Source organism: Podarcis melisellensis (genome assembly GCF_964234715.1).
Source record: "Podarcis melisellensis genome assembly, chromosome: Z".
NCBI classification, from domain to species: Eukaryota; Metazoa; Chordata; class Lepidosauria; order Squamata; family Lacertidae; genus Podarcis; species Podarcis melisellensis.
The window spans coordinates 28,008,618-28,032,681 of NC_138547.1; the positions used below are offsets into that span (position 1 = coordinate 28,008,618).

At 43.4% G+C, this 24,064-nt stretch overlaps 1 protein-coding gene and 1 long non-coding RNA gene across 2 annotated transcripts in view; one reads left to right on the forward strand and one right to left on the reverse strand.

Moving 5' to 3' along the window:
- The window catches only part of LOC309362094, a 255,680-nt gene that overhangs the window by 137,982 nt on the left and 93,634 nt on the right, over window positions 1-24,064 (reverse strand). The window lies entirely within an intron of this gene.
- On the forward strand, window positions 245-13,275 carry P2RY10 (P2Y receptor family member 10). The gene is made up of 2 exons (XM_081897463.1): window positions 245-380; window positions 10,893-13,275. Exons 1-2 carry the CDS (start codon window positions 376-378, stop codon window positions 11,932-11,934), a joined length of 1,047 nt encoding a protein of 348 aa, XP_081753589.1. The 5' UTR covers window positions 245-375; the 3' UTR covers window positions 11,935-13,275.

The window sequence follows — 24,064 nt, forward strand, 5'->3', positions numbered from 1 at the left end:
AACTGGATTTAAGATTGGGAAACTGAGAGAAACCAAGATTGATAAATTCATCCATCCCTAATCATTGGTCGTGAAGAATAAATGTGGGTGAGTGGGTCTGTGGCTGTGAGAATCTGTCACAGTCTTTGTTTGGTTACAGAAAACCAGCATAGCAACACTATGATTCAGACTGATGTTCTTGCATGTAAATAAGACTTCTGTGGTAGAAGTAGCATAGTGTTTTACTTCCTGTTGCATTAACCTGGCTATAGCAAGTTCTATCTACTGTCTTCCTTTCTCCGTTTTAATCACACATGAAAGCAACAAGGTGCAACACTGCTGCCAGAACGCTGAGTTTCCCAGAGGGCTTACATTTGCTAATACTGGGACGTTCCAATGAGGTAAGGCTTTGGAATCATGCTGTAGGAAAGTTATTGCCACACCACCCTCTGTGAGTTTCAGGAGAACTGCTTCTGCCCAGCAAAAGATTGCTAAAAGGACATTTTTTGAAGCCAGACTCCAGAATATAAGATTCAAACCAATGATTTCAAATTACAGGGTGGGAAAATCTTTCGATTTGGGTTTCTATATGTTTCTCATTTTTCTGATCTGAAGTTCAATTATCCACACTAAAGTATGTGATTTTTTTAAAAAAATCAGTCCTCATGAAAATTCATTTTATTGCAAATTTCTAAAATTCACATTTTTCTTGCATGCAAGTTTACCCAATGTGCATATTTTGGCAGAGCAAGTTCCCCTGATGTAATGCATTTTTGGTATGTTATTTTCACTAATATACGTACTTCTGTGCACACTTTACCCTGGCATATAAATTTTATATTCGCAGCTTGTCTGGAGAATGGCATTACAAAATTTGAATTTTGAAGGGTGGATATCTTTAGGTTCTCATATTGTTTCAGAAAGTGCAAAATAAGTAGATTCATCTTTAAATGTAACAGAATAAAATTTCTCTCCTGTCTCTAGTTTTCACTAAACATCTCTCATCGGCAGGGTTAAAATTTCTTCAGAAGGTGATTAATGTTCGCAGAAGGTTTTTCAGCAGAGTCTAGATATATACCTGTCAGGGATGCTGTAGCTGTGGGTTTCCATTACCCTGGGGCAGGGGTAGATTATCTTATGTTTGAGGTGACCTCCAACTCTATTGTTCTATCGCCCTTTGGGCAACTAGTCTGTATGCCTGCAAAACAGTAGAAAGCATGAAATGACTAATATAAATTATTTTTCTGAAAACACTTAAAGCTGTTGATTAGGGATGGAAAGATCTCCCAATTTTGGTTCTATGCATATATAATGTTTCCAATCTGAAATTCAGTTCTTCACATTTTGCATTTTATTTTATTTTTTAAAAAACTCACGAAACTTCAACAGCATTTTAGTGCAAATGTCTTTTATTAAAAACATTTTCATAGGTGGTTTTGACTAACGTCCACATTTTTGCAAGCAATTTCCCCTAATGCAATGCATTTTTGTATGCTAGTCTTACTAATATTGACATGTTTATGCACATTTCCCCATAAAATATGCATTTTTTGTAAGCATTGCTTGCTTGTCGAATTGCATCACAAAATGTGAGTAATTGCATATTTCGATGGATAGCTGTGCTTCACTTCACGTATTGCTTTGGAAAGCGCAAAGCTGATAGATTTGGCTTCAAATATGTACTGAACTGAATTTCTCCTCCATTCCTACTGTTAATTGATTAGTTGTTTAATCATCTGCCTTTTAAACCACCGAATAGCTGGATAAGCTTGAATTGAATGCAACTTTAACATAGGTGACAGACTGAGAAATGACCATGCTGGTGACAGTGTAAGGTTCTCTTAGGTCTTAACAAATCAAATATGTCACTCTGTGTTTGGAAAACCCTCCTACGACAATGTAACAGAGCAAAAGAGAATCCAGAGTTGTCCCTCCATCCAGTTTAAACTTCAGATCACGGATTGGGAACCTGTGGCCCTCCAGATGTTGTTGGGCTCCTTCAGACCCAGCCTGCAGGGCCAATAGTCAGAGAGGGTTAGGTGATGTGGCAACACCTAGAGCAGGCACCCCCAAACTTGGCCCTCCAGATGTTTTGGGACTACAACTCCCATCATCCCTAGCTAACAGGACCAGTGGTCAGGGATGGTGGGAATTGTAGTCCCAAAACATCTGGAGGGCCACATTTGGGCATGCCTGACCTAGAGGGAGCACAGGCTACCGATTTCTGCTTTAGATGATGAATCTGCAAGATCTGCATTGTTTTGCCTCAGAAAATTTCTTTTTTTAACAATAGGAAATAATTGTTTCTGGTCCATTACCATGTGTGCTACCTGGCTGGCTGAACGTAGATCCCTTGGACTCCCAAACTGAGACTGGCCTATTTATTTATTTTTATCCCACCACCCTCAGTTGAAAATTTAAACAGTTATTCTTGTTTCTGGTGGTTACACTCGTACACTTTTGCTGGCCTGCCTTAAAGGATATGGGGAAGGGTTGTGGTTCGATGGTAAAGCATCTGTCCTGCATGTAGAAGGTACTAGCAACTGCAAGTAGGGCTGGGAAAGGACAGGGTCTGAAACTCCAGGGAGCAATCTCTATTTCTCTCTCTCTCTCTCTCTCTCTCTCTCTCTCTCTCTCTCTCTCTCTCTCTGTGTGTGTGTGTGTTGATTTGAATCAGGAAAATAGGATGGAAGAGTCAATTTTCATCGCCTAGAGTAGCTTCACATTCCTAATCCAAATTGCCTCTCTCCACTCTCCCACATGGCTCTTTTTAGTCCTAAAAAGAATGTTAGATCCAGCCATAGATCTCCCACATCCTTTTCATGGATTTCCCACAGCTGATTGAGTATGGTTGGCTTACAGCAGGGGGCTTTCCTTGCACTGGAGATATGCCAATTTACAATGCTAAGAATCTTTCAGAAACAGCGTAGAACAGCATCGTTCATGCTGTGATATTCATGGCTAGGTTGAAGGTTTTTGTGGGTGGGATATATTAGCAAATGATTCTGTTTTGTCTTCACTTTTATCAGCTATCTCACATTTTGCGGCTGGTATTGATCAAATAACGGTCAAATCTACCATCTAACTGCTGAGAGGGCTTTAAGGTTAGATTTTTAGGTTGGCAATGCACTCTTATGCATGTTTACTCAGATTTGGGCCCTACAATTTTCAGTGAGGCTTATTCCCAGATATGTGCATAGGAATCCTATTGCCCACAGAAGAACATCCTGCTGACTTCAGTGGGACTTACTCCTAGGTAAGGGTGTACAGGATTGCTGGCTAAATGTTGTTTTGGCATCCATCTATCTCAAGAGACAATGGAGTGTGCCTCTGGGGTGAACTCAAACCACTGCATTAGCAGCACCAAAGTGACCTCTTTGGGGTGCAAGCCCTGGTAGTGTGTATGGAGGTTTTGGACTGATCAGACAACAACAAAAACCCCTCTCAACCTTGATTTTGTGGTTCACAGAAAAGCAGAGCAATACATTTGGCACCAGCTTGGCTGCAGGAGTTGGTGGAAGAAGACAAACAAGTTCCCATCCCACTGCCTTGGGGACTCCACTCCAGATTTGTGTAGGGTTTACTCCTTAGCCTTTACTTCTCTTAAAGATATCCCGCCATGCAGCAGAGATTTAGGACCAGAGTTTTCTGCTCCTGGATAGGCTACCTTCCTAGGCTGATGAGCCCCATTTCCCCCTCACTTCCTGCCACCACATGTTCAGAAACCACCTTCTTGACCATTGGACCCACTATTGGTCTTGTTTGCTCAGTCTGCCAGAGTCTGTCTTCATGTGCAGGGAAGTCCCCAATTTACCAAGAGTTTGAGATGCACCAGCTACCCTCACCAGGTTTAGCCAGCCAGTAGAAGCCATTCCCAGGGTGTGGCTGCTGTTGCATGCTGACAGCTTCTAGGAGCCACAGGTGAGAGCAGAGTGCAGGGTGGGGACCAAAGGTGGACAAACTATCCCAAAAGGAATATGATGTGTTGCCCACCAGAGATGTTACACCTCCTCTAACACCCTATACACCCCATAGCCAAATGTCCTTCTTGTGCAAAGAAGGAAAGCAAAGAGAAAGGGGTAACAGGGCCATGCTTTTGCCCCTGCCCCATGGTGCATGGCACCACATCTGTGCCCTTGCTATTTGCATTGTAGCATATTTGATCAGGATTCCAGGATTTGGGGAAGCTTTAATGCTAGAGACAGGAACTTTTTTCAGTCCTAAGGCCACATTCCCTGTGGGGAACTTTCTGGGGGCAACATGCCAGTAGTGGGCCCCTGCAGGGGCAACAGTGAGTGGGGCCAGAAACAAAAGTTGGTGGGCTAACAAGGGGGACCCTTTGTAGCCATACACGCAGCCATCTCTCCATCCTCCATCCAGAGGCATTATTCTAGTTCAAGGAAACATTTCAGCTGCTAAGAAAAACTTTGAAAAGGATGTGCGGTAGGGCTGGCATGAGATGTAACCTGGGAAGGGTGTGGGGAGAAGCATGTGGGTCTAGAAAGAGTCTCAAGAGCTAGACAAAGAGGCCTGGAGGGCTGAGTTTGGCCCCAGGTCTGAGGTTCACCTTTTCAAAAGCTAAATGTGCTTAGGCTTATCCTGCATCAGACATTAATGCTAATGTGAAGGTGGCAGGGGCCAGACTGGAGTGGAGCCGCACTCAATTTCCTCCCCTGCATAAACCTTGTGACAAAAAACTTGAAGTGTAACAAAAAGCTGAAGTTCACAGAAGACATAGAGAGAGAGCAGAAAAGGGCACAGGCACAGAAATAAGTGTGAAATTATCTTAAAAGGCCACACAAATGCATTGGTGCTATCAGAGCAGGATTTGATGGTGTGGGGCAGATGTCCAGAACCCCGCTCAACAGAACGAGCAAGAGGGTCCCCAAATGCCACAGGGCTGGCTTGCCTCATTTTGACGTAAGTGAAGCAATACACACAACTGTCTCAAGAGAAGTGCCGCCTGGAAAAGTCCAGTGTCTAAAATGACTTGGCTGCATCACTGAATGGGCACAGTGTTCTTAATGGAGTGGGCATGTTGCAGTACTACTTGTCAGTTTTATTTTATGGAAGTTCTTAGAAAGGATGGTGAAGAAATTTGATTTTGTTTACATTTAAAGGCAAGTTTACTGAATCCACACATTCCGAATCCATTCTAATCATGATGAGACTTTTCACTTTTCCAATTTGCTGCAATGAGAATTCTTGCTGTTACCGTAGCATGTAAGAAGATCTCTTTAGCCTTTTTAGGAATATCCAAATCTGTGATTCCCAAACGGAAAGCTTCTGGTTTCCTACTGAAAGATATCTTTAACATTTTTTCCAATTCTATGTGGATGTCGTCCCCAAACACCTTGATTTCTTTACACTGCCTCCACATATGGAATAGAGTACCTGGCTTTTCTTTACACCTCCAGCAGTTATTTGGGACATTTTTTAACATCTTGGACAATTTCCAGGGGGTTAAATACCACCAAAGCTGCATTTTAAGAAAATTCTCTTTCACAGAGTAACAGGCTGTAAAATTCCAGTTTGTTTTCCAGAGGTTTTCCCACTGCTTCATTGTTACTAAGTACCCAAAATATTGTGACCACTTAATCATAGCTGCTGCAACCTCCTCCTCCTTGACTTCCCAGTCAAGGAGGAGTCGGTATACTTTAGCAAGTGTTTTAATTCTGGAGTTCACCAAATCCTATTCAAATCTAGAGGTCTCAGTGGAAAAACCCTTTTGTTTGTCATTTTGAATTTCTCAAATAATTGGTGATATTGAAACCAGTCAAAAAGGCACTCTCTTATTTCCCCAAAGTTTTTAAATTTCAATTGATTATTATCCTCCTTTAGGAGTACTTTATATGTTGGCCAGGGTCCCTGGGTATTTTTTCTCTTGACCGCATTTGGTGCGATCCACCAGGGAACCGATGGGTTCAAGCAGGTTTTTATACTTCTCCCAAACCATCATTAAGGATTTCCTAATAACATGGTTTGAAAAATTCCTATGAACTTTTGCTTTCCCTTACGCTACGTACGCGGGCCATCCCCATCGATTATCATAACCCTCGAAATCTAAGAGGTCTGGGTCCTGCAGTTTGTTGATCAATTTTCACATTGAGAACAGTTTCTGCTTAAGTCCAATTCTCCACATTTCCGCATCAGCTTGCAAAGAAAAACACCCCAAACTTCCTCATGAAAATTCACCAGCATTTTATGTTTTTCTTTGCAAGCTGATGCAGAAATGTGGAGAATTGGACTTAACCAGAAACTGTTCTCAATGTGAAAATGACTGAGGGCACCTCCTCATGCTTTTATGGCATAGATTTATTGTCCAATACATCTCATATCCATCCCTTATTATCCCCTCTCCCCTCCCTCAGCTGGCTCCACCACAGTCCAAATTTCAATTATAAAAGTTGGTGAGTGTAGGGAGTTGCCTTTTTGGCTTATAAAACTTCTTAAAGGGTGTGGTTTTGGGAAGGAGGGCGGGGAGAGAAGTTGCAGTCCATGCCAAACCTTGGGAAAGAGTGAGTAACGACCTAAATGAACGACTACATAATGTGCAGCTGCTTAAAGCAGCCTTCACTAGGTACGGAGGAGAGATTTGATCAGCTCGCATTTCAAGGTGAATCATCTGAATTTGTACTCTTTGAAACATTATCAGAACTAAAACACAGACATCCTTCAAAATTCACACTTCTCCTAGGTTTGCAATGCAATTCTCCAACCAAACAATATTTACAAAAATGTGTTTTAGGTGACAGTGTGCTTAAAATATATTCATGAAAGTAACAAACAAAACTGCATTATATAACTTTCAAAAAGTTTACATTAGTCAAAACAGCATGCACAAATATGGATATTAGGAGAAATATGCACAAAAGTTTGGATGATTTTTTTTTAAAAAAAATTCCAAATGGCTGCATAAATGGGAAGAGTAGGATTTAATATTGGAAGCTGAGGCTGATGGGAGTCTACCATCAGAAGGGCCCCTTCCCTAAAAACTACACATGGGATCTCCAGGAAGAGTAATGAGCTTCGCCTTCTAAAATCTGAATTACATTATTTCTCCACTTCCAACCAGGTGGAATTTGAACAATTAAACCAGATTAATAGCTATGGGTTATGTTAGAAATGCACTTTTGAGGATTATTTCATTAACGCTTGAGCCATTGCTGTCTCAGCTGGCCCCACGTTCTAGCCAACAGTAGCACAAGCCCATCCATATTTACTCTGAATTAGAGAAGGAATGATCTGCCAAACTAGGCAGAGGGCCTTCTAGGTGGTGGCGCCCGCCCTGTGGAATGCCCTCAAATCAAATGTCAAGGAAATCAATAACTATCTGACTTTTAGAAGACATCTGAAGGCAGCCCTGTTTAGGGAAGTTTTTAATGTTTGATGTTTTATCGTGTTTTTAATATTCTATTGGGAGCTGCCCAGAGTGGCTGGGGAAACCCAGCCAGATGGGTGGGTTATTATTATTTCTGTTCTTTCAGTTTCTTGTTTTCTTAAATGCCGTTCTCCATATTTCTGTATCAGTTTGTGAATTTTAATTTAAAATCTCATGAAAATTCAGCAGCAATTTAGTGTGAATTTTTCCTAATAAATTCATATTTGTCTAATGAACATATTTTTGCAAGCAGTGTTCCCTTACACAATACATTTTTAAATATTATTTTCACTAATATATGCATTTGGATGCACACTTTCTCTTGATATAAGCATTTAAAAAACAATAACTTTTGTTGGTTAGAGAACTGCATTGCAAAGTGTGTATAAGTGTAATTTTCAAAGGATGTGTTTCAGTTCTCATGCTGTTTCATAACGTGATAATTTGATAAATTCATATTTAATATGCAAACTGAATGGAAATTCTCTCCTGTGCCTCCGCTGAAGTAAAGTCCCCAGATTTCAATGAAATTACTTCCAAGTAAGCATGCATAAGATCTGCAGTATTTATTTGCAATAAACTGGGGTCAATGGAAAGGAAGTGGATTTTAAAAAAGAAAATACCCCCACACAACAACAACAAAACAACAACACCTCTACACAAATTGACTTGCATTTTGCTAGGCCAACCTTTACTGGCCCACTGTCATTTTTGCCACCTGGAGGAACTATTGTGGGTGCCATGCAGACACCACAACAGTATGCACACTTGCACACTGCAACCACATGTGCACCACAATATCTCTCTCTCTCTCTCTCTCTCTCTCTCTCTCTCTCTCTCTCTCTCTCTCACACACACACACACACACACACCACCACCACCACCACCAGAAATTAGGTTTCATAAATGTTTTTTAGCTACTACTAGAGAGTAAATTCAACTAAGCTAAAAGGTCTTATTTCTAAGAACACTTTGACAGGACTGTGCCGTCATTGTTGGAATCCGGTTAAAGCCTAATTCTTGTGGAAAAGACAGGCAGGAGACCCTATTCTTCAAGGCACATGGTCCAGATATGACTTATTTCTGCCGCTGTACAGAAAAAGCTACTAGTTACAAGTGCTGTGTTTACTGTTTTAAGACCTACGCCCACTTACTGGAGAAAGGAAGCCACAGACTGAGGAAGCTCTTAAAAAACAACCTGTACAAACAAAGTTGGTCCACAGTGCGGAGAATCTGTTTGACAATTTACAGGAAGGCTGCCTAATAAATCCAACAACCATGGAACAGCTTATGGTTTTCTTAGCAGAGAGAGGCGCAGAGAAAAACAGATGCTGTGGCCACTTGTTCATGTTCCTAAACCTATACATTTTCTGCACTCTGTGGGCAGTCAGTTTAAACATGCATACTTATCTGAAGACATGTGATAAGGCAGGAGCAACCACCCTGTGCTCCTCCAGATATTGTTGGACTTCAACTCCCATCAGCTTAGACAAGCATGACCAATGGTCAGAGATGATGGAATTTGCAGTACCCAACAACACCTGTGCTAAAGTCATAATTGACATGCCCCATCCTTCTGGCATTTAACGTGGAAGGAAGGGGTATGGATCATAGAAAAAGGAATGCATAGGTAGGAAGTGGGAAATCCTCCTCTGTCCCTCAACACATCCTACTATAGGGCGCTGCTCCAAGCACTCCTCTCCCTTCTCAACTCCAGTACTGGAATTGAATGAGGACTGGAAGGAAAGTACCTAAATTCTAGGTCCTGGTACAATGAACTGTGTGGAGGTAAGTTGTTAGTGGGCATGGGGATCAATGTACTTCTTCCATCTGCTCCTTTTCAGTTAAAACAACAGTAGGGAACCTGCAGCCTTAATTAGCCCCTCTAGGGCTCCTTGTTTGGCCTGCCTGGTCATTTTTGAAAAGCCACACCAAACTTCCCTATACCTGACATCATATATGGAATCAGATATGAAACAAGTGAAGATGTGGTTGGGCTGCAGGTGTTTTGCAATCAGCCAAACACCAGCACCTGCATAGTTCTGTGCAATGCCCTACACGCAGCACTTCCTAATAACGACCGGCTGGTTGTTGGTGGTTGCAAAAGCTCTGTGCAATGCTCTTTGCAAGCAGCAAGCAGTTGACCATTAAGGTTGGCACACTGTCATATGTGAGCTCTAATAAGCAGGCCTAATAAACAGCTGTTTGCCTACCTGTAGGCAGCTGATGCTATTGTGACATCAGGTGATAGACAGGAGGGCAAACCTGTCCATCTGTTGAACTTGGCCTGCGCAGGCTAGTGAAGGTAAGGATCTGGCCCGCAGGCTGGATACAGTTCACATCTGTGCTAAAGGAAGCCCCTCCTACCTCACTTCATTTCATATGTGAACAGGCTGAATGTCCAGAGAGAAACAAGGGTCAGCAGGGTCAGCCTGCAGTCTTGACATTAGGCTGCCTGGTGTACACAATTCCATGTACTGAAGCTGACCAGACTGGCAAGTGAATCTTCCTTCAGCACTGGCACTGAGACAGCACCCTCTACCACACCTGAGGACATGAGGCTAACTTTGGGGGTGCAGTGCCTGCCACAAGGCACACACAGCTCCATCCCCACCCCTACACCTGCCACCTGCGCCTGCCGCCCGAGGCAGCTTCTTCACTCTGCCTAAATGGTAGGGCCAATCCTGTGTCAGCCACTGACACAATTACTTTGCCAGCGACCTACATATGCTATTGATCTTCTGGGCCAACCCTAATTACATTAGAAGCACTGATTTAATTATCCAAGGATGGAGAAAACCCAGAGTCCTTTTGTAAACTGCATTAAGCTTTATTTTCTCCAGAGACATCTTCATGTAAAATTGAAGCTAGAAATCAGTTGTTGTCGTGTGTTTTTTACTAAATTTCTGAGTGACTTAATGAAAACATATGAACACACAACTAGGTGAGGATTCAAAGGAAAAGTGATGAAAGAGGCTAAGAGGGAATGAGTTGAGCAATTGCAGGAGACAATAGCTGAGAATTGGTTATGTGCAAGAGTTATTTCCGTGGGTGGAAACAGACCAGGAATCAGTTGTTTTTGTTTACAGTGCAAATAAGATTTGCAGCAATACATAGAGGTGAGTAAAATTGCAGCAATATCTAGGGACGCCCCTCCCATTTTACCAGTATAATCTCAGGTTACCCCCCCCCGCCAAAAACAGAGTTTCATTGGTCCTTCTCTGTGTGAATCTGCAGGGGAGGGGGCACATGTACTGCCAGTCATTTTGCTGCAGAATTCTGCACTAACTGCTGCTTCTGAATCAAATATAAGGGAATCCCCACATAAAGTTCATTGCAATAATTCAGTCTTGAATAAACCAATGTATGATCTACTGTGGTCAAACTTTCCCTGGTCAGTATGACTGAGTATTAGTCCAATGCTTTTTAAAGCATTGTAAATCAAAGCAAAGACAATACTGTGTCTTTTCGCAATAAGGAAAACAGGAAACCTTACACTACTTGTTTTTGCTTCTGTTTTTTTTAAAAACAGGGTAAATATTTCCAAAGAAGTGCCCCTTTCATCTCACTTTGCCTCTACTGGGAGTGCAGCTGTGCTGCTGCTGCAGAGCTTTAGTGCAACAGACAATTGCACAGAACCCAGAAAAGAGTTCCAGCATTCCCTTTATGCAGCGACATACACCATCGTTTTCATCCCAGGCCTCCTGACCAACAGCATGGCCCTGTGGATTTTATGCCGCTTCATCAGCAAGCAAAACAAAACCATCATCTTCATGGTTAATTTGGCCACTGCTGACCTCATTCAAGTCCTTTCCTTGCCTCTGCGGATATATTATTACATCAACTACAAGTGGCCATTTGGAACCTTCCTCTGCCAGCTCTGCTTCTATCTGAAGTATCTGAACATGTATGCCAGCATTTGCTTCCTTACGTGCATCAGCGTTCAAAGGTATCTCTTCCTTCTCCATCCATTCAGGGCCAAAGGGTGGAAACGGAGGTACGACGTGGCCATATGTGTTGCTGTGTGGATCTTTGTTGGAGCTGCTTGCTTGCCGTTTCCACTGATGAGAAGTTCGAACAGCAATGATACTTGCTTTACCGACCTTGGTGTCAAGAAAATAGGCAGCCATGTCAGCTCAGTCCTGCTGATGCTGGTGGCTGAAATTGTTGGGTTTTTGATCCCTCTCGTCACCATTGTCTACTGCACTTGGAAGACAAAAGCCTCCCTCCAAGAATGCCATATCCCTCTGCAAAACACTACCGAGAAGCAGAAGGCACTACGGATGGTTGCTACGTGTGCCATTGTCTTCTTTGTGTGTTTCACGCCATATCACATTGTGTTTTTCTTCTTTATGATGGTGAAAGAGGACGTTATCAGAGACTGTGGCGCACGCTGGTTTATCCTGCATCTGCACCCTTTCTGCTTAAGCCTTGCAAGTCTTAACTGTTGCTTAGATCCAATCCTCTATTTCTTCACAACATCAGAATTCAAGGGTCAGGTGTCAAGACACAGCAGCTTGGCCATCAGGAGTCGTCTGATGAGCAGAGAAAGTGCTTCTTCTGTTAAGGAATAAAATAAGTTGGACTTCTAATCATTCAAGGAGCCATAGTCAGAAGCTGTATACAGAGCCACATGACTCGTCCATCTCGCTTTGTATCATCTTGTGCAGTCAGGATTCCACGCATAGCATGGAGAGGACCGCCCTGGGCTCAAAATTCTTAGGAGTGCACAATTTCAACACCCGGTGTTGCCTCAATACAGGTGAGCGCTTCTGTCTCTGGGGTCCATTGAAAATGAATTCTCCATGCAAACCAGAAAGTGACCTCTCTATACAACAGAATGACTCTTCTTTTTTTATCTCTGTGGCTACAATCTCCTGGGTGATGCGGATGCCCTTATGCAGTTGAATGTGCATGCAGACTCCAATAGTTTCCCTCCCCACCCCACCCCCACCCCCTCCATGTGGCCATGGGAACTGGAAACTCACTCTGCGCCATTGACACCAAGGGGGAGACTGAAAGAGAAGATCCTACAAAACTTGACGGCGTCATTTCAACAGGCATGTCCCCAGTATGTGAAAAGTGTGTGTGGGAGGGCTATGATGATGGGGGCACTCTGCCTCACCTAACTTATTGTTAATTGTATAAGGGAAAACAGCCAGGTAGGGTTTTTGTCAACCAAAGAACACAAGAACTGTCCAAAGATAGAGCTGTCTTTATAGTGACTCAGACCGCAAGTTCATCCAGCCCAGTGTCTCAAGCAGGAATCTTTATTCTAACTCATACCTGGAGATGCCAGTGACTGAACGTATGTTCAGCTATGACACTTTCCCTGATAAAGCAAGATAGAAAACTAGCTCAGTATCATCAACACTGACTGGCAGCAGCTCTCCAGGATTACAGGCAGAGTTCTTTCTCATTCCTACCTGGAGAGCTCAGGGATTTATTATGGGGTTTTCTATATGCAAAGCTGAGGCTCCACCACTAGGCTGCAGCCCATCGCCTGCTAACCCCTATACAGCAGCTTCTGCAGTTCTGTGTGGGAGACTAGCTCAGCTGATAGAGCATGAGACTCTTAATTTCAGGGTTGTGGGTTCAAGCCGCACATTGGGCAAAAGATTCCTACATTGCAGGGGGTTGGACTAGATGACCCTTGTGGTCCCTTCCAACTCTACAATTCTATGATCTTATGATACTATGACATTTGGAGAATAAATAAGGTAGTCACCTAGTTTTAAAAAAGTATGCCGGCCAAGGATATGCCCCTTTCTTTAGAAGCAAATCCTACTGATTTCCATTGGGAATGTTCCCTGTGAAACATAAGCATTTTATTTGTAGATTTGTTGATTATATCTGCATAATTGTGTACACAAACATGTACATACATGAATAAAATAACAGTTTTAAGGAAAAAAGGCAAGAGCACTGTGTTCTCTTCACCACTGTTCAACAAAAACGTAAGCCTTATTTCGCCAACCTCTCAACACCCCAAAGATTGCTATGATGGGGAGGAAAGACATGGATTGCTAGTTCTGCCTTATTCCCTGCCCATGTCACATCCCTATTATGTTTGTTTTTGTTTGTTTGTTTGTTTGTTTGTTGAATTTATATACTGCCCTATACCTGGAGGTCTCAGAGTTGTATACAGAAAAGATAAACATAAAAACTACAATAAAGTGGTACCTCAGGTTAAGAACTTAATTTGTTCTGGAGGTCGATTCTTAACCTGAAACTGTTCTTAACCTGAGGTACCACTTTAGCTAATGGGGCCTCCTGCTGCCACTGATGATTTCTGTTCTCATCCTGAAGCAAAGTTCTTAACCCGAGGTGCTATTTCTGGGTTAGCGGAGTCTGTAACCTGAAGTATCTGTAACCTGAGGTACCACTGTATATATAATCAAAATAAAAACAACAACCCAGTAACACCCCTCCCCCCACAAAAAATCTCCACATTTTAAATGGACATAAGATGTCAATCAAATCAACCAAAGGCCTGTTTAAAAAGGAACGTTTTTGCCTGGCAGTCACATCAGAACCCGCACTGTGGGTGCTGAGCACCCACAAAAAAATTGTAGGTGCCTGGGCCCTTAAGGCCCCCTATAGTTGGCCCCTGTGCTCACAACTGCCTATATATCCTTAACCACAGAAATAAAGTACCTTCACAGAAGCACTGCTTTTTATAACTAAGAGAAACTTGCCACAAACACACTAAACCTTTACTTCCAGTTAGTGTTTATTATACTTTATATATCCCACTCTATCTTGGGGGCTTTCAGCCTGGTTTCTTAAGAGCTCCACACTTGCTTTGCCTCAGCTACAGTTCTCCTAGGCAACTTGTTCCCTCTTAAGAAGTAATCTTTGTAATACTGTAATGGCCTTTATGGCCCCTCAGGAGCCTTGATCCCCCTTTAATGGACAGATTTGCTGTTTTTATGAGGTGGGGTGGTTAATTGTCAGCTGAGCGCCTTGTTATTTGTTATTTTCCTGTGGTTTTTAATATTTGATTTGGGGAGGTGAAAGAGGACAGGGGTGTCCTGGACGTTTAACAGGAGTGACACAGAGGCTTCACTTGCTGAAACTCTACACAACTGGGAGGCGTGTGAGAAGAAGAAGAAGAAGAAGAAGAAGAAGAAGAAGAAGAAGAAGAAGAAGAAGAAGAGGAGGAGGAGGAGGAGGAGGAGGAGGAGGAGCAGGAGGAGGAGAAGTAGTTTGGATTTGATATCCCGCTTTATCACTACCCGAAGGAGTCTCAAAGCGGCTAACATTCTCCTTTTCCCCTCCTCCCCTACATCAAACACTCTGTGAGGTGAGCGTGGCTGAGAGACTTCAAAGGAGTGTGACTGGCCCAAGGTCCCCCAGCAGCTGGTCACCCAGCAGCTGCATGTGGAGGAGCGGAGACGCGAACCTGGTTCCCCAGATTACGAGTCTATCGCACTTAACCACTACTCCACACTGGCTCTCCAGTGAGCCCTGCCTTCCATAATTTGATTGCGTTTTGATTTTGAATATCTTGGTAAGCTGCCTTGAGGACAGCAGCGTATACAATAAATACTTTTTTATAATAAATTGAGACCAAGTAAGAACTCTGTGAAGGTCACACAGATCTCACACAACATCATGGCCCTGAAAGACACGAGTCCCAGTTTACCTCTGGGATATGTTGGAGGGTATGATATATCAAAACATTTTGATTTCACCTCCCTCACCACTTTTTTATTCCATGAGGGCACCTGAAGAAGTCCAATCATAAGAAAAATGTGCTGGATCAGGCCAATGGTGACTCTGGTCCTGCATCCTGTTCTCACACTGGCCAACCAGATGCCTATGGCAAACTTGCAAGCAGAACCTGAGTACAACAGTTCTCTCCCAGCTTGTGATTCTCAGTAACTGGTATTCAGAAGCATACTGCCTCTGACAGTGGAGGAAGAACGTAGTAGTTGTGATTAGTAGCTGCTGCTGGCCTCATGTGCCATGAATTTGTCTAAGCCCTCCAAGCTGGTAGCAATCACTGCCTCTTGTGGGAGCAAAATCTATAGCTTAGCTAAGCACTGTGTGAAGAAGTACTTCCTTTTGTCTGTCCTCAACCTTCCAAGATTCATCTTCATTGTTGTTGTTGTTGTTGTTGTTTAGTCATTTAGTCGTGTCCGACTCTTCGTGACCCCATGGACCAGAGCACGCCAGGCCCTCCTGTCTTCCACTGCCTCCCCCAGTTTGGTCAGACTCATGCTGGTAGCTTCAAGAACACTGTCCAGCCATCTCGTCATCTTCATTGGAGGTCCCTAATTTCCAGTGTTAAGAGAGAGATACGTTTCTCTATCCCCTTTCTCCACACGATGTAAAATTAATTATACCTCTATCATGCCTCCGTCTGTCTGTCTGTCTGTCTGTCTGTCTGTCTGTCTGTCTATCTATCTATCTATCTGACTGTCAGTCTGGCTGTCTCTGTATCTTTTTGTCCATTGGTCCACCCACCTCCTCACCCACATACAAACAATATGTGAGGAAGTCCACATGCATTATGAATGCATAATGCGTTGCACAGGGCTTCCCGTTCCCCTTCTGTTACTTTTCTTTCTTTCCTCTCAAAAGGCGTGGGCATACTCCTTTTACAGTCAGGTGCATCCTGTCAGTTATTTTTAACGGTTGATGGTTGACAGGGTACAGTTGTTTTTCTGCCTACAGACTCCTTTAAAAAAAAAGAAAAAAAGTCTAATTATCTACATTACATACACTAACCAGAACAATGGTTTTTTTAACAGTGCCAGAGGTTTGTACAACTGTCAGTCTCCCAACAAGACTGTTAATATTGACCAGGGAGAAGGGATTGTGAAAACTCTTGATTTAAGGAATGCTTTACAAACCTTGGTTAGTACATATGCAAAAATTAGCAAAGCTTTGAAAGTGTTCTGAAAGATGCCACAACGCTGTGCCATGCCCTTAGGGATACATGATATTTCAGAAGATGAAGACTCATAAAATGATAGAGGTCACATCCACACCACACACTTAAAGCGTATTTAGAACACCTGGCTTCCACTAAAGAAGCCTGGTCTTTTAAAAATGTTGTTTTTGTTTTGTTTTGTTTTTTTAAAAATCACCTTTCTCTTAAAAGAAAATCAGCAAGTGCAGCAATCTCGGGTCATCCCATTTGCCACTTTTCAACTGAAACCCAAAGAATTATGCCATGAAGCAATTTTTCCCTTAATGGGACCTTTTAGGGATCAGGAACTGTGGGCAGCTGAGGAGCCAGCAGACTGCAGAGATTAATGGAAAGAGGAAAAACCACTCACAGCCACCTCATAATGCTCAGGCAAGCTCAACCATACAGCCATTGTGATTCTAAAGAAATAATAAAGTATCCAGAGAATGAGGCAGAAAAACACACCCCCTTTTAAATGCAGTGCAGTCTTGAAAAGTTTCCATCCTTTTCACAAAAGGGGATGGCAACTTTTCTAGGCTGCATTTAATTTCATCGCTGTCTCAGTGTGACCAGGTGCACCAGAGAAGCACCCTGGAGTCCTAGAGCAGGGGGAAGGGAACTTTTTTTCCCAACCCAAGGGATTGTATTTTTACTGAGCAACCATCTGAGAGCCACATGCTAGGGGTGGGCAGGGCCAGAGCAATAGTGGGCAGAGCAAATGTGTGAATTTCATCTTTGCACACTGGAAGTGGTAGCTGGTGCCCATTGGGACTGGTAGGGCAGAAGACAGGGAGCCCGTCAGTAGCTGAAGCCAGAGCCAAAGACAAGCAGAGCCAACTTGCAATAGCTTTCTCCCCATCCTCCTCCTTCTCCTCCCTGCTGAGTTGTAGGGCCACACCAAGACTAAGGAGGCGGAAGCTTACAGGCAGTGCCACCTCCTGGACTGGTTGTCAGTAAGAAGGCTAATTTCTAGACATACTTGTAAACTCCTCTGTACCTTCCAATGCAGCAAGGAAGAAGCATTATCAGAGCGCAAGGACTCATTCCAACTAGGGTAAATGCTCAAGGAAAGTGCAAAGCAGGGTCAGTAAGGGGATAGGAAGGGGGGCCTGGGAAGACTCCCAAGGGCCAGATTGAAAGGCTTGGGGGGGCACACTTGGCTTCCAGCCCTGAGGATCCTCACTCCTGTCCTGGAGCATCACTCTCAGCATAGTTTTGGGGAAGTGGGTGGTGCTGGAGAGATAAGCCGTCCAGTGTGTGTCTGTGATGGCACTAAAAAGCATCCTGCACATTGCCTTCCCCATTCTTGTAATACTGTGTATAAAAGGCAGTCAATTTCCCTGTTTGCTCCTCTCCAAAATGTGGTCCAAGGTCTAGGAGGAGGTATATTTTACTGCATAGACCAGGGGTCTGCAACCCGCGGCTCCGGAGCCGCATGTGGCTCTTTTACACCTTTGCTGCGGCTCCGGGGCGGATACTAGCGAGGGGAGGAGGCGCATTGTGCGCCCCGACACTCCCCACTGTGGCGGGCGCTGTACTGGCTGTGACGTCACATGGGGGCGGTGCGTGCGTTAGTCACTCACCGTCCCGACGTCACCTTCCCGCCCGCTGTCAGATCGCGGCTCCGGAGATATATTTGTTGTAAATGTCGCAATGGTTTTGCGGCTCCCATATTTTTTTTTCCTTCGGAAACGGGTCCAAGTGGCTCTTTTTGTCTTAAAGGTTGCAGACCCCTGGCATAGACCAATAATATTGTTGCTGCCCTAACAAAACTACTGCCATCTAGTGGTATGTGGTACACAGTTCTGGGCAATGTATTCATGCAAATTTGCACATTTATATATTGCCAATATATTATGTTCTAAGTACATAATACAGATGCAAAATTCAGACTGAACAAAAGAAAAGCTAATCTGTGTAACTGTTTTTCCATCAGATACAAGGGAAGAGCCAGACTGAGTTAAGTGGTAGAACATCTGCTTCACATGCAAAAGGTTCAATCACTGGCATCTCCAGGTAGCGCTGGTAGTATCTCCTATCCGAAACACATGAGAGTTGGAATATCCAAAGAGGAAAGCAAGAGAAAGTTGAATCTGTTGGTTTGGATTTCTCTCAATTTGAGTTCAGTTCTCCATATTTCTTCATCAGATTGCATCCCCCCAAAAAAGAGTATGCATGAAAATTTATCAGTATTTTAGTGTGAATTTCCTATGTATGCAACTTTGCCTAATATGTATAAATTTGCAAAGCAATTTCACCTAATGCAATAACTTTTTGAATTTTTATTCCCTCCCCCATATATGCATGTTTATGCACACTTTGCCCCAATAAAGGCATTTTGTCACATATCATTTGAATGGAGAACCAGATTGCAAAATTTGGAGAAGTGTAAATTTTGAGGGTAGGCTCTGTTTCAGTTTACATGTTGTTTCAGAAAGTGCAAATTAGGTAAGCTTGCCTTTAAGGGGACATATATGGATGGCTTTACTTCCCCAAAGTTGGCACCCTTCCAAACACCAGAAGCAAGCTGGGAATGGAGTAACATGGATGGAGAAATCAAGTGAGAACAGGTAAGGTACCGGGGGGGGGGGGGGAGAGATGGACCAGTGCATCTCTTCCATTGTTGGTGTTGAACCACACAAGGTTGCCAGAGATGATCCAGGATGTGAACCAATGAATGAAAGCCAAGAAACCCACCAGAGCCAGAAAGACCAATGTTGATTTGGCCAAATCCTAGCCAAACAGGAAGCTATTTATGGCATTCCTGTCTAGATAGATAGGCCATGGATGGACAGGATTTGGCCTAGGTGGGTGATTCCAGTCCACAGTAAGAATACTTCACTACCCAGTAACATGGTGCAAACTGTAGTGGTCCAGTGGTCCACCACATAAAACAACTGCACATGGAACTGAGAGGGTTTGGTGTTAGCCCTCATTTCTTTTGCTAGTCAAGTACTCACCAGGGAAGACACATAACAAGAAACACATGCCAACCATCCTCATGTCTAATTTGGTTCACATGCAACACATAAGCTAAGAGACCCTGGAATGGGAGGGCAGAGGTGGCTACAGCCCCCATTTGGAGAGAACTTAGAGAGAAGTAAGCACCCTCCTGAGAAGATCAGGCAAACACAACAGCCCTACTGCTGTAGTCAAAGCTAATTGAGGAAAAGGTAAGGTAAAGGTAAAGGTACCCCTGCCCGTACGGGCCAGTCTTGCCAGACTCTGGGGTTGTGCGCCCATCTCACTCAAGAGGCCAGGGGCCAGCGCTGTCCGAAGACACTTCCGGGTCACGTGGCCAGCGTGACATCGCTGCTCTGGCGAGCCAGAGCTGCACACGGAAACGCCGTTTACCTTCCCGCTAGAAAGCGGTCCCTATTTATCTACTTGCACCCGGAGGTGCTTTCGAACTGCTAGGTTGGCAGGCGCTGGGACCGAGCAACGGGAGCGCACCCCGCCGGGGATTCGAACCGCCGACCTTTCGATCGGCAAGCCCTAGGCGCTGTACAATTCAGCAAACATGGAGCATATCTTATCTGTGGAAGGGAAAGCCAAGGTGAGTTGAGAAATAATGTATGGAGAGATATGAAAAGAGGGAGACATGGGTGAGGTTGAAGGTGAAGCTGAGCCCTGAACAGTGAGATTCTAGGGCTTTCCCCCCCTACTATTTTGTACTAGTCATGAACTATGTCTTATGTAAATACACTAGATTTTTCTCTCTTTGTGCAATGTTTACACCGGTCTGTCACTGTGCTGCTTTCATTGGTTGTTTCCCAAGGTACTAATGGGTGTGGGCCAGGAACAAAAAGGAGGGAACTCATGTCTGTAGGAAATAACTTGAGGGGGTAGGAAAGGCCTTGAAGGGGGCGGGGGGGAGGATCTCCCTCTGGGTGTGACAGCTTCCCCATTGAGAGGGCAAAAGTGGTTGTTTTGTTTTTGTTTTTGTTTTTTTTTAAAAAAAGGTTTAACAAGGGGAAATAGCAGAGATGGGTACAACATAGAACCTCTCCCTCTTCTGTTCCTCAGCTGCCTCATGTGAGAGTAGTAAAAACTCAGGGCTTTTTTCCAGCTGGAACTTGCTGGAGCCCAGTTCCGGCACCTCTCAGTTGGGCACCATTGCCATTCTAAGAGAAGAAGGGTGGCGTTCATGGTGAGTTCCGGCACCTCTTTTTCTAGAAAAAAAGCACAGCTTCCACATTATATTTCACATTATGCATTTCACTCCTGGTGCCAGGTGTTCTCTTCAATATGAAGTTCCACATTGAATGTAGTAATTTAAAACAAATATTTAATTAACAAGCAAAAACCCTTATATGTACAGCAGCCATTTACTGGAATTAACCTTTTCTAACTGAACAAGCCAACTGGCAGCCCTGCTCTTAAGGTTCTATTCATCCTAAAAATGCAACAAAATACATTATCATAGTGTGTGTGTGTGTGTGTGTGCGGGCGCGGGCGCGCGCAAAGGGGACTACAAAATAGGACACAGCATGGAGGTGGTCTGTGCACAAAGAAAGTTGGAAAAAGGAGGGGGAGGGAAAAGGGACAAAGGTGATAACATAGTGTGTGTTCAAATGTGGGCTGCAGGATATGAGAGCAGGTGGCATGGAAATGGGGTGATGTGTGCAAGGGGGAGTTGAAAAATGAAAGCAGGAGAAAGGTGGGGGAAATGGGGTGAAAGTGAAAATGAGAGTTGCAAAAGCGGGTTATCAAAAGTAAGGAGAGAGTGGTACTTGTGGAAATGGGGTGAAGATGAAAGTGGAGGTAAAAATGGCAATGCAATATGGGAGTCGTAGGATGACTATAACTGGATGGAAAGTGAAATGGTTGCATAGTTGCAATGGGTGAGAAGAGAAAGATGCAGGAGGTTTCCATGGAGGGTGGTTTGTGTGCAAGTGCAGTTCAAAAAAGGAGGGGAAAGCATGGACATGGGGATGACGGTGAAAATGGGTGCAAAACAGGGCTGCAGAATAATAATAAAAAAGCAAGTGGCTTAAAAATAGAGTTAGATGGGTGAAAGGTGAGGTTAGTAGTTGTGAGAGATAGGAAGGAGGACCTCTAGGGAGTTAGTTGGGGGGGGGAGTGGACAAGTGTAGTGAGCACCCTTCGTAATTTAATATTGGCCTGCATCACCCTCCATTAAAACAATTCTGGAATCCCTGTGTAAGTTAGCTGAAAGCATCAGCCACATGTGCAACAATAAATTTTGTTAACCTCCCCACATTGCAGAAAATAGTTGAGAAAAAAACAGGTTCCTTGAATCTGTTGCGTGGGAAACAACATCAGCAATTAGCCTGCGTAATTACGATGTACAGGGACAGAAATGAAACTCACTAAGCTTGCACATGTTTTACTGGAAAGGAAGTGCAAAATGAGAGGGAGCATTCAGATTCTGATACAGATACTCACACATTTAAAATGCTTCTAGCTAGGGACACTTGGTTAAAACAACCGATGATAAGAACCTGCCTTATGCTTCCAGCTCAGTTTTGTTTACAGCAAGGGCAGGAATCCTTGCTGGGGTCTTGGGTCTCCAATGAAGTTTTGTGGGGACCCAACACCCCCTTTGTTACTGAGTGTTCCCATAGGCCTCTTATTTTGATATTGTAAAATACCTCTTCAGACTCTGAGTAGTGTGAGATTTCAGGGTCCTGGCGCTTACCCAGGGTTCATGTTCATGACAGATATATGGTGACTTTAGGATATATGGTTTGTTTACAAATATATACAACCTGTGTCTACAGTGAAGAGAAGGTTCAGCGCATTCACATCTCAAGATGAGTCTTTGCTCCTCTCTTAGGAGCAGCAGGATTAGGTTTCAAACAGAGGAAGCAGCCATGTTGCCTGTCCCTTTGTTGCTGCCTCCTCCAGCCAAGAAAGGTTGTTTTAGGGTAGTGTGAATGGTGCAGCTGCACTGGGCGCTCTGCTGCAGGATATGTCACAACGATGCTGCAGAATGGAGCACAAGAAGTGTGTGTGCGCCAACTTTTAGCGTCACACAGGACACCGCCAAAATTTGAGAGCCCAAAGTCCACCACTGCAGCCAGCCCTCCAATAGTTCTGCCAGCTTCTCTTCTCCAACACTTTTCAAGCCTCTTGCAAAATGCCACAACTTTCCTTCAGCCAACATCATCCAAGCTGAAACCCTAAACCAGAGGTTTTCTTTTTATTTAAATGATTTTATTGAGTTTTACAATTTTATCATCATCACAATCATTATTTCAAATAAGAAAGCAAAATAGAGTATAAATCCCGCCCCGCCCCCCAAAAAAACGCCCCAAAACCCATGACTTTCCTCAACTATCTTTTCTGACATTTTTGGCATGTTGTCTCTCCCTGCTTATTGGTTATTACTTATTCTTTAAGATTTTTAAAACATAATTATTATTCTTTTCTTATCATTCTAACCTTGTATTTCCATCTCTACATTTGTTTTGTTAGTTTTGTTAATTGCAAGTGTTTAATCTAACCCTGCAAGTGAGTCCATTTCTTTACATTGATTCTGTAGATATAGCATAATTGGTTCCCAGTCTTTCTTAAAGTCTCTATTTTCCTTGTCTCAAAGTCTTTCCATTAATTTTGCCATTTCAGCGCATTCCATCAATTTTTCTTGCCATTCTTCTTTAGCTGGTATTTCAACACTCTTCCATCTTTGTGCTAGTAAAATCCTAGCCGCAGTTGTAGCATACATAAAAAGTTTTTTCTTCTCTTTTGGCAAATATTGAGCTGAAATGCCTAGCAAGAAAGCTTCAGGATTTTTCACAAAGGTTAACTTAAACATTTTCTTCAATTCATTATAAATCATTTCCCAGTACTTTTTAATTCCAGTGGTACCTTGTGTTAAGAACTTAATTCATTTTGGAGGTCTGTTCTTAACCTGAAACTGTTCTTAACCTGAAGCACCACTTTAGCTAATGGGGCCTCTCACTGCCACTGCATCGCCGCTGCACGATTTCTGTTCTCATCCTGAAGCAAAGTTCCTAACCCGAGGTAATATTTCTGGGTTAGCAGAGTCTGTAACCTGAAGCGTATGTAACCTGAAGTGTTTGTAACCCGAGGTACCACTGTACTTTACAATTCCACCACATATGAAAGAATGTACCCTCTTTTTCTTTACATTTCCAACTCTTATTGGAACCTGTTTTAAACATTTTTGCCATGTGCATGCTCTGGTTATCTCCCACTTGGACTACTGCAATGCGATCTACGTGAGGCATCCTTTGAAGGTGACCCGGAAACTGTAATGAATCCAGAACGCGGCTGGGAGTGGCTGCCGGGACCACATAACACTGGTCCTGAGAGATCTGCATTGGCTCCCAGTACGTTTCTGATCACAATTCAAAGTGTTGGTGCTGACCTTTAAAGCCCTAAATGGCCTCGGTTCTGTATACCTGAAGGAGCATCTCCACCCCCATCGTTTAGCCCATATGCTGAGATCCAGCGCCGAGGGCCTTCTGGCAGTTCCCTCACTGCAAGAAGTGAGGTTACAGGGAACCAGACAGAGGGTCTTCTTGGTAGTGGCGCCCGCCCTGTGGAACGCCCTCCCATCAGATGTGAAGGAAATAAGCAGCTATCTTATCTTTAAAAGACATCTGAAGGCAGCCCTGTTTTTAATATTTAATGCTATATTGTTTTTTAACACTTGATTGGGAGCCGCACAGAGTGGCTGGGGAAACTCAGCCAGATGGGCGGGGTAATAATAATAATAATAATAATAATAATAATAATAATAATAATTTATTAATCTTTACTGGTGTAATCTACCATCTATACATCATTTTCAT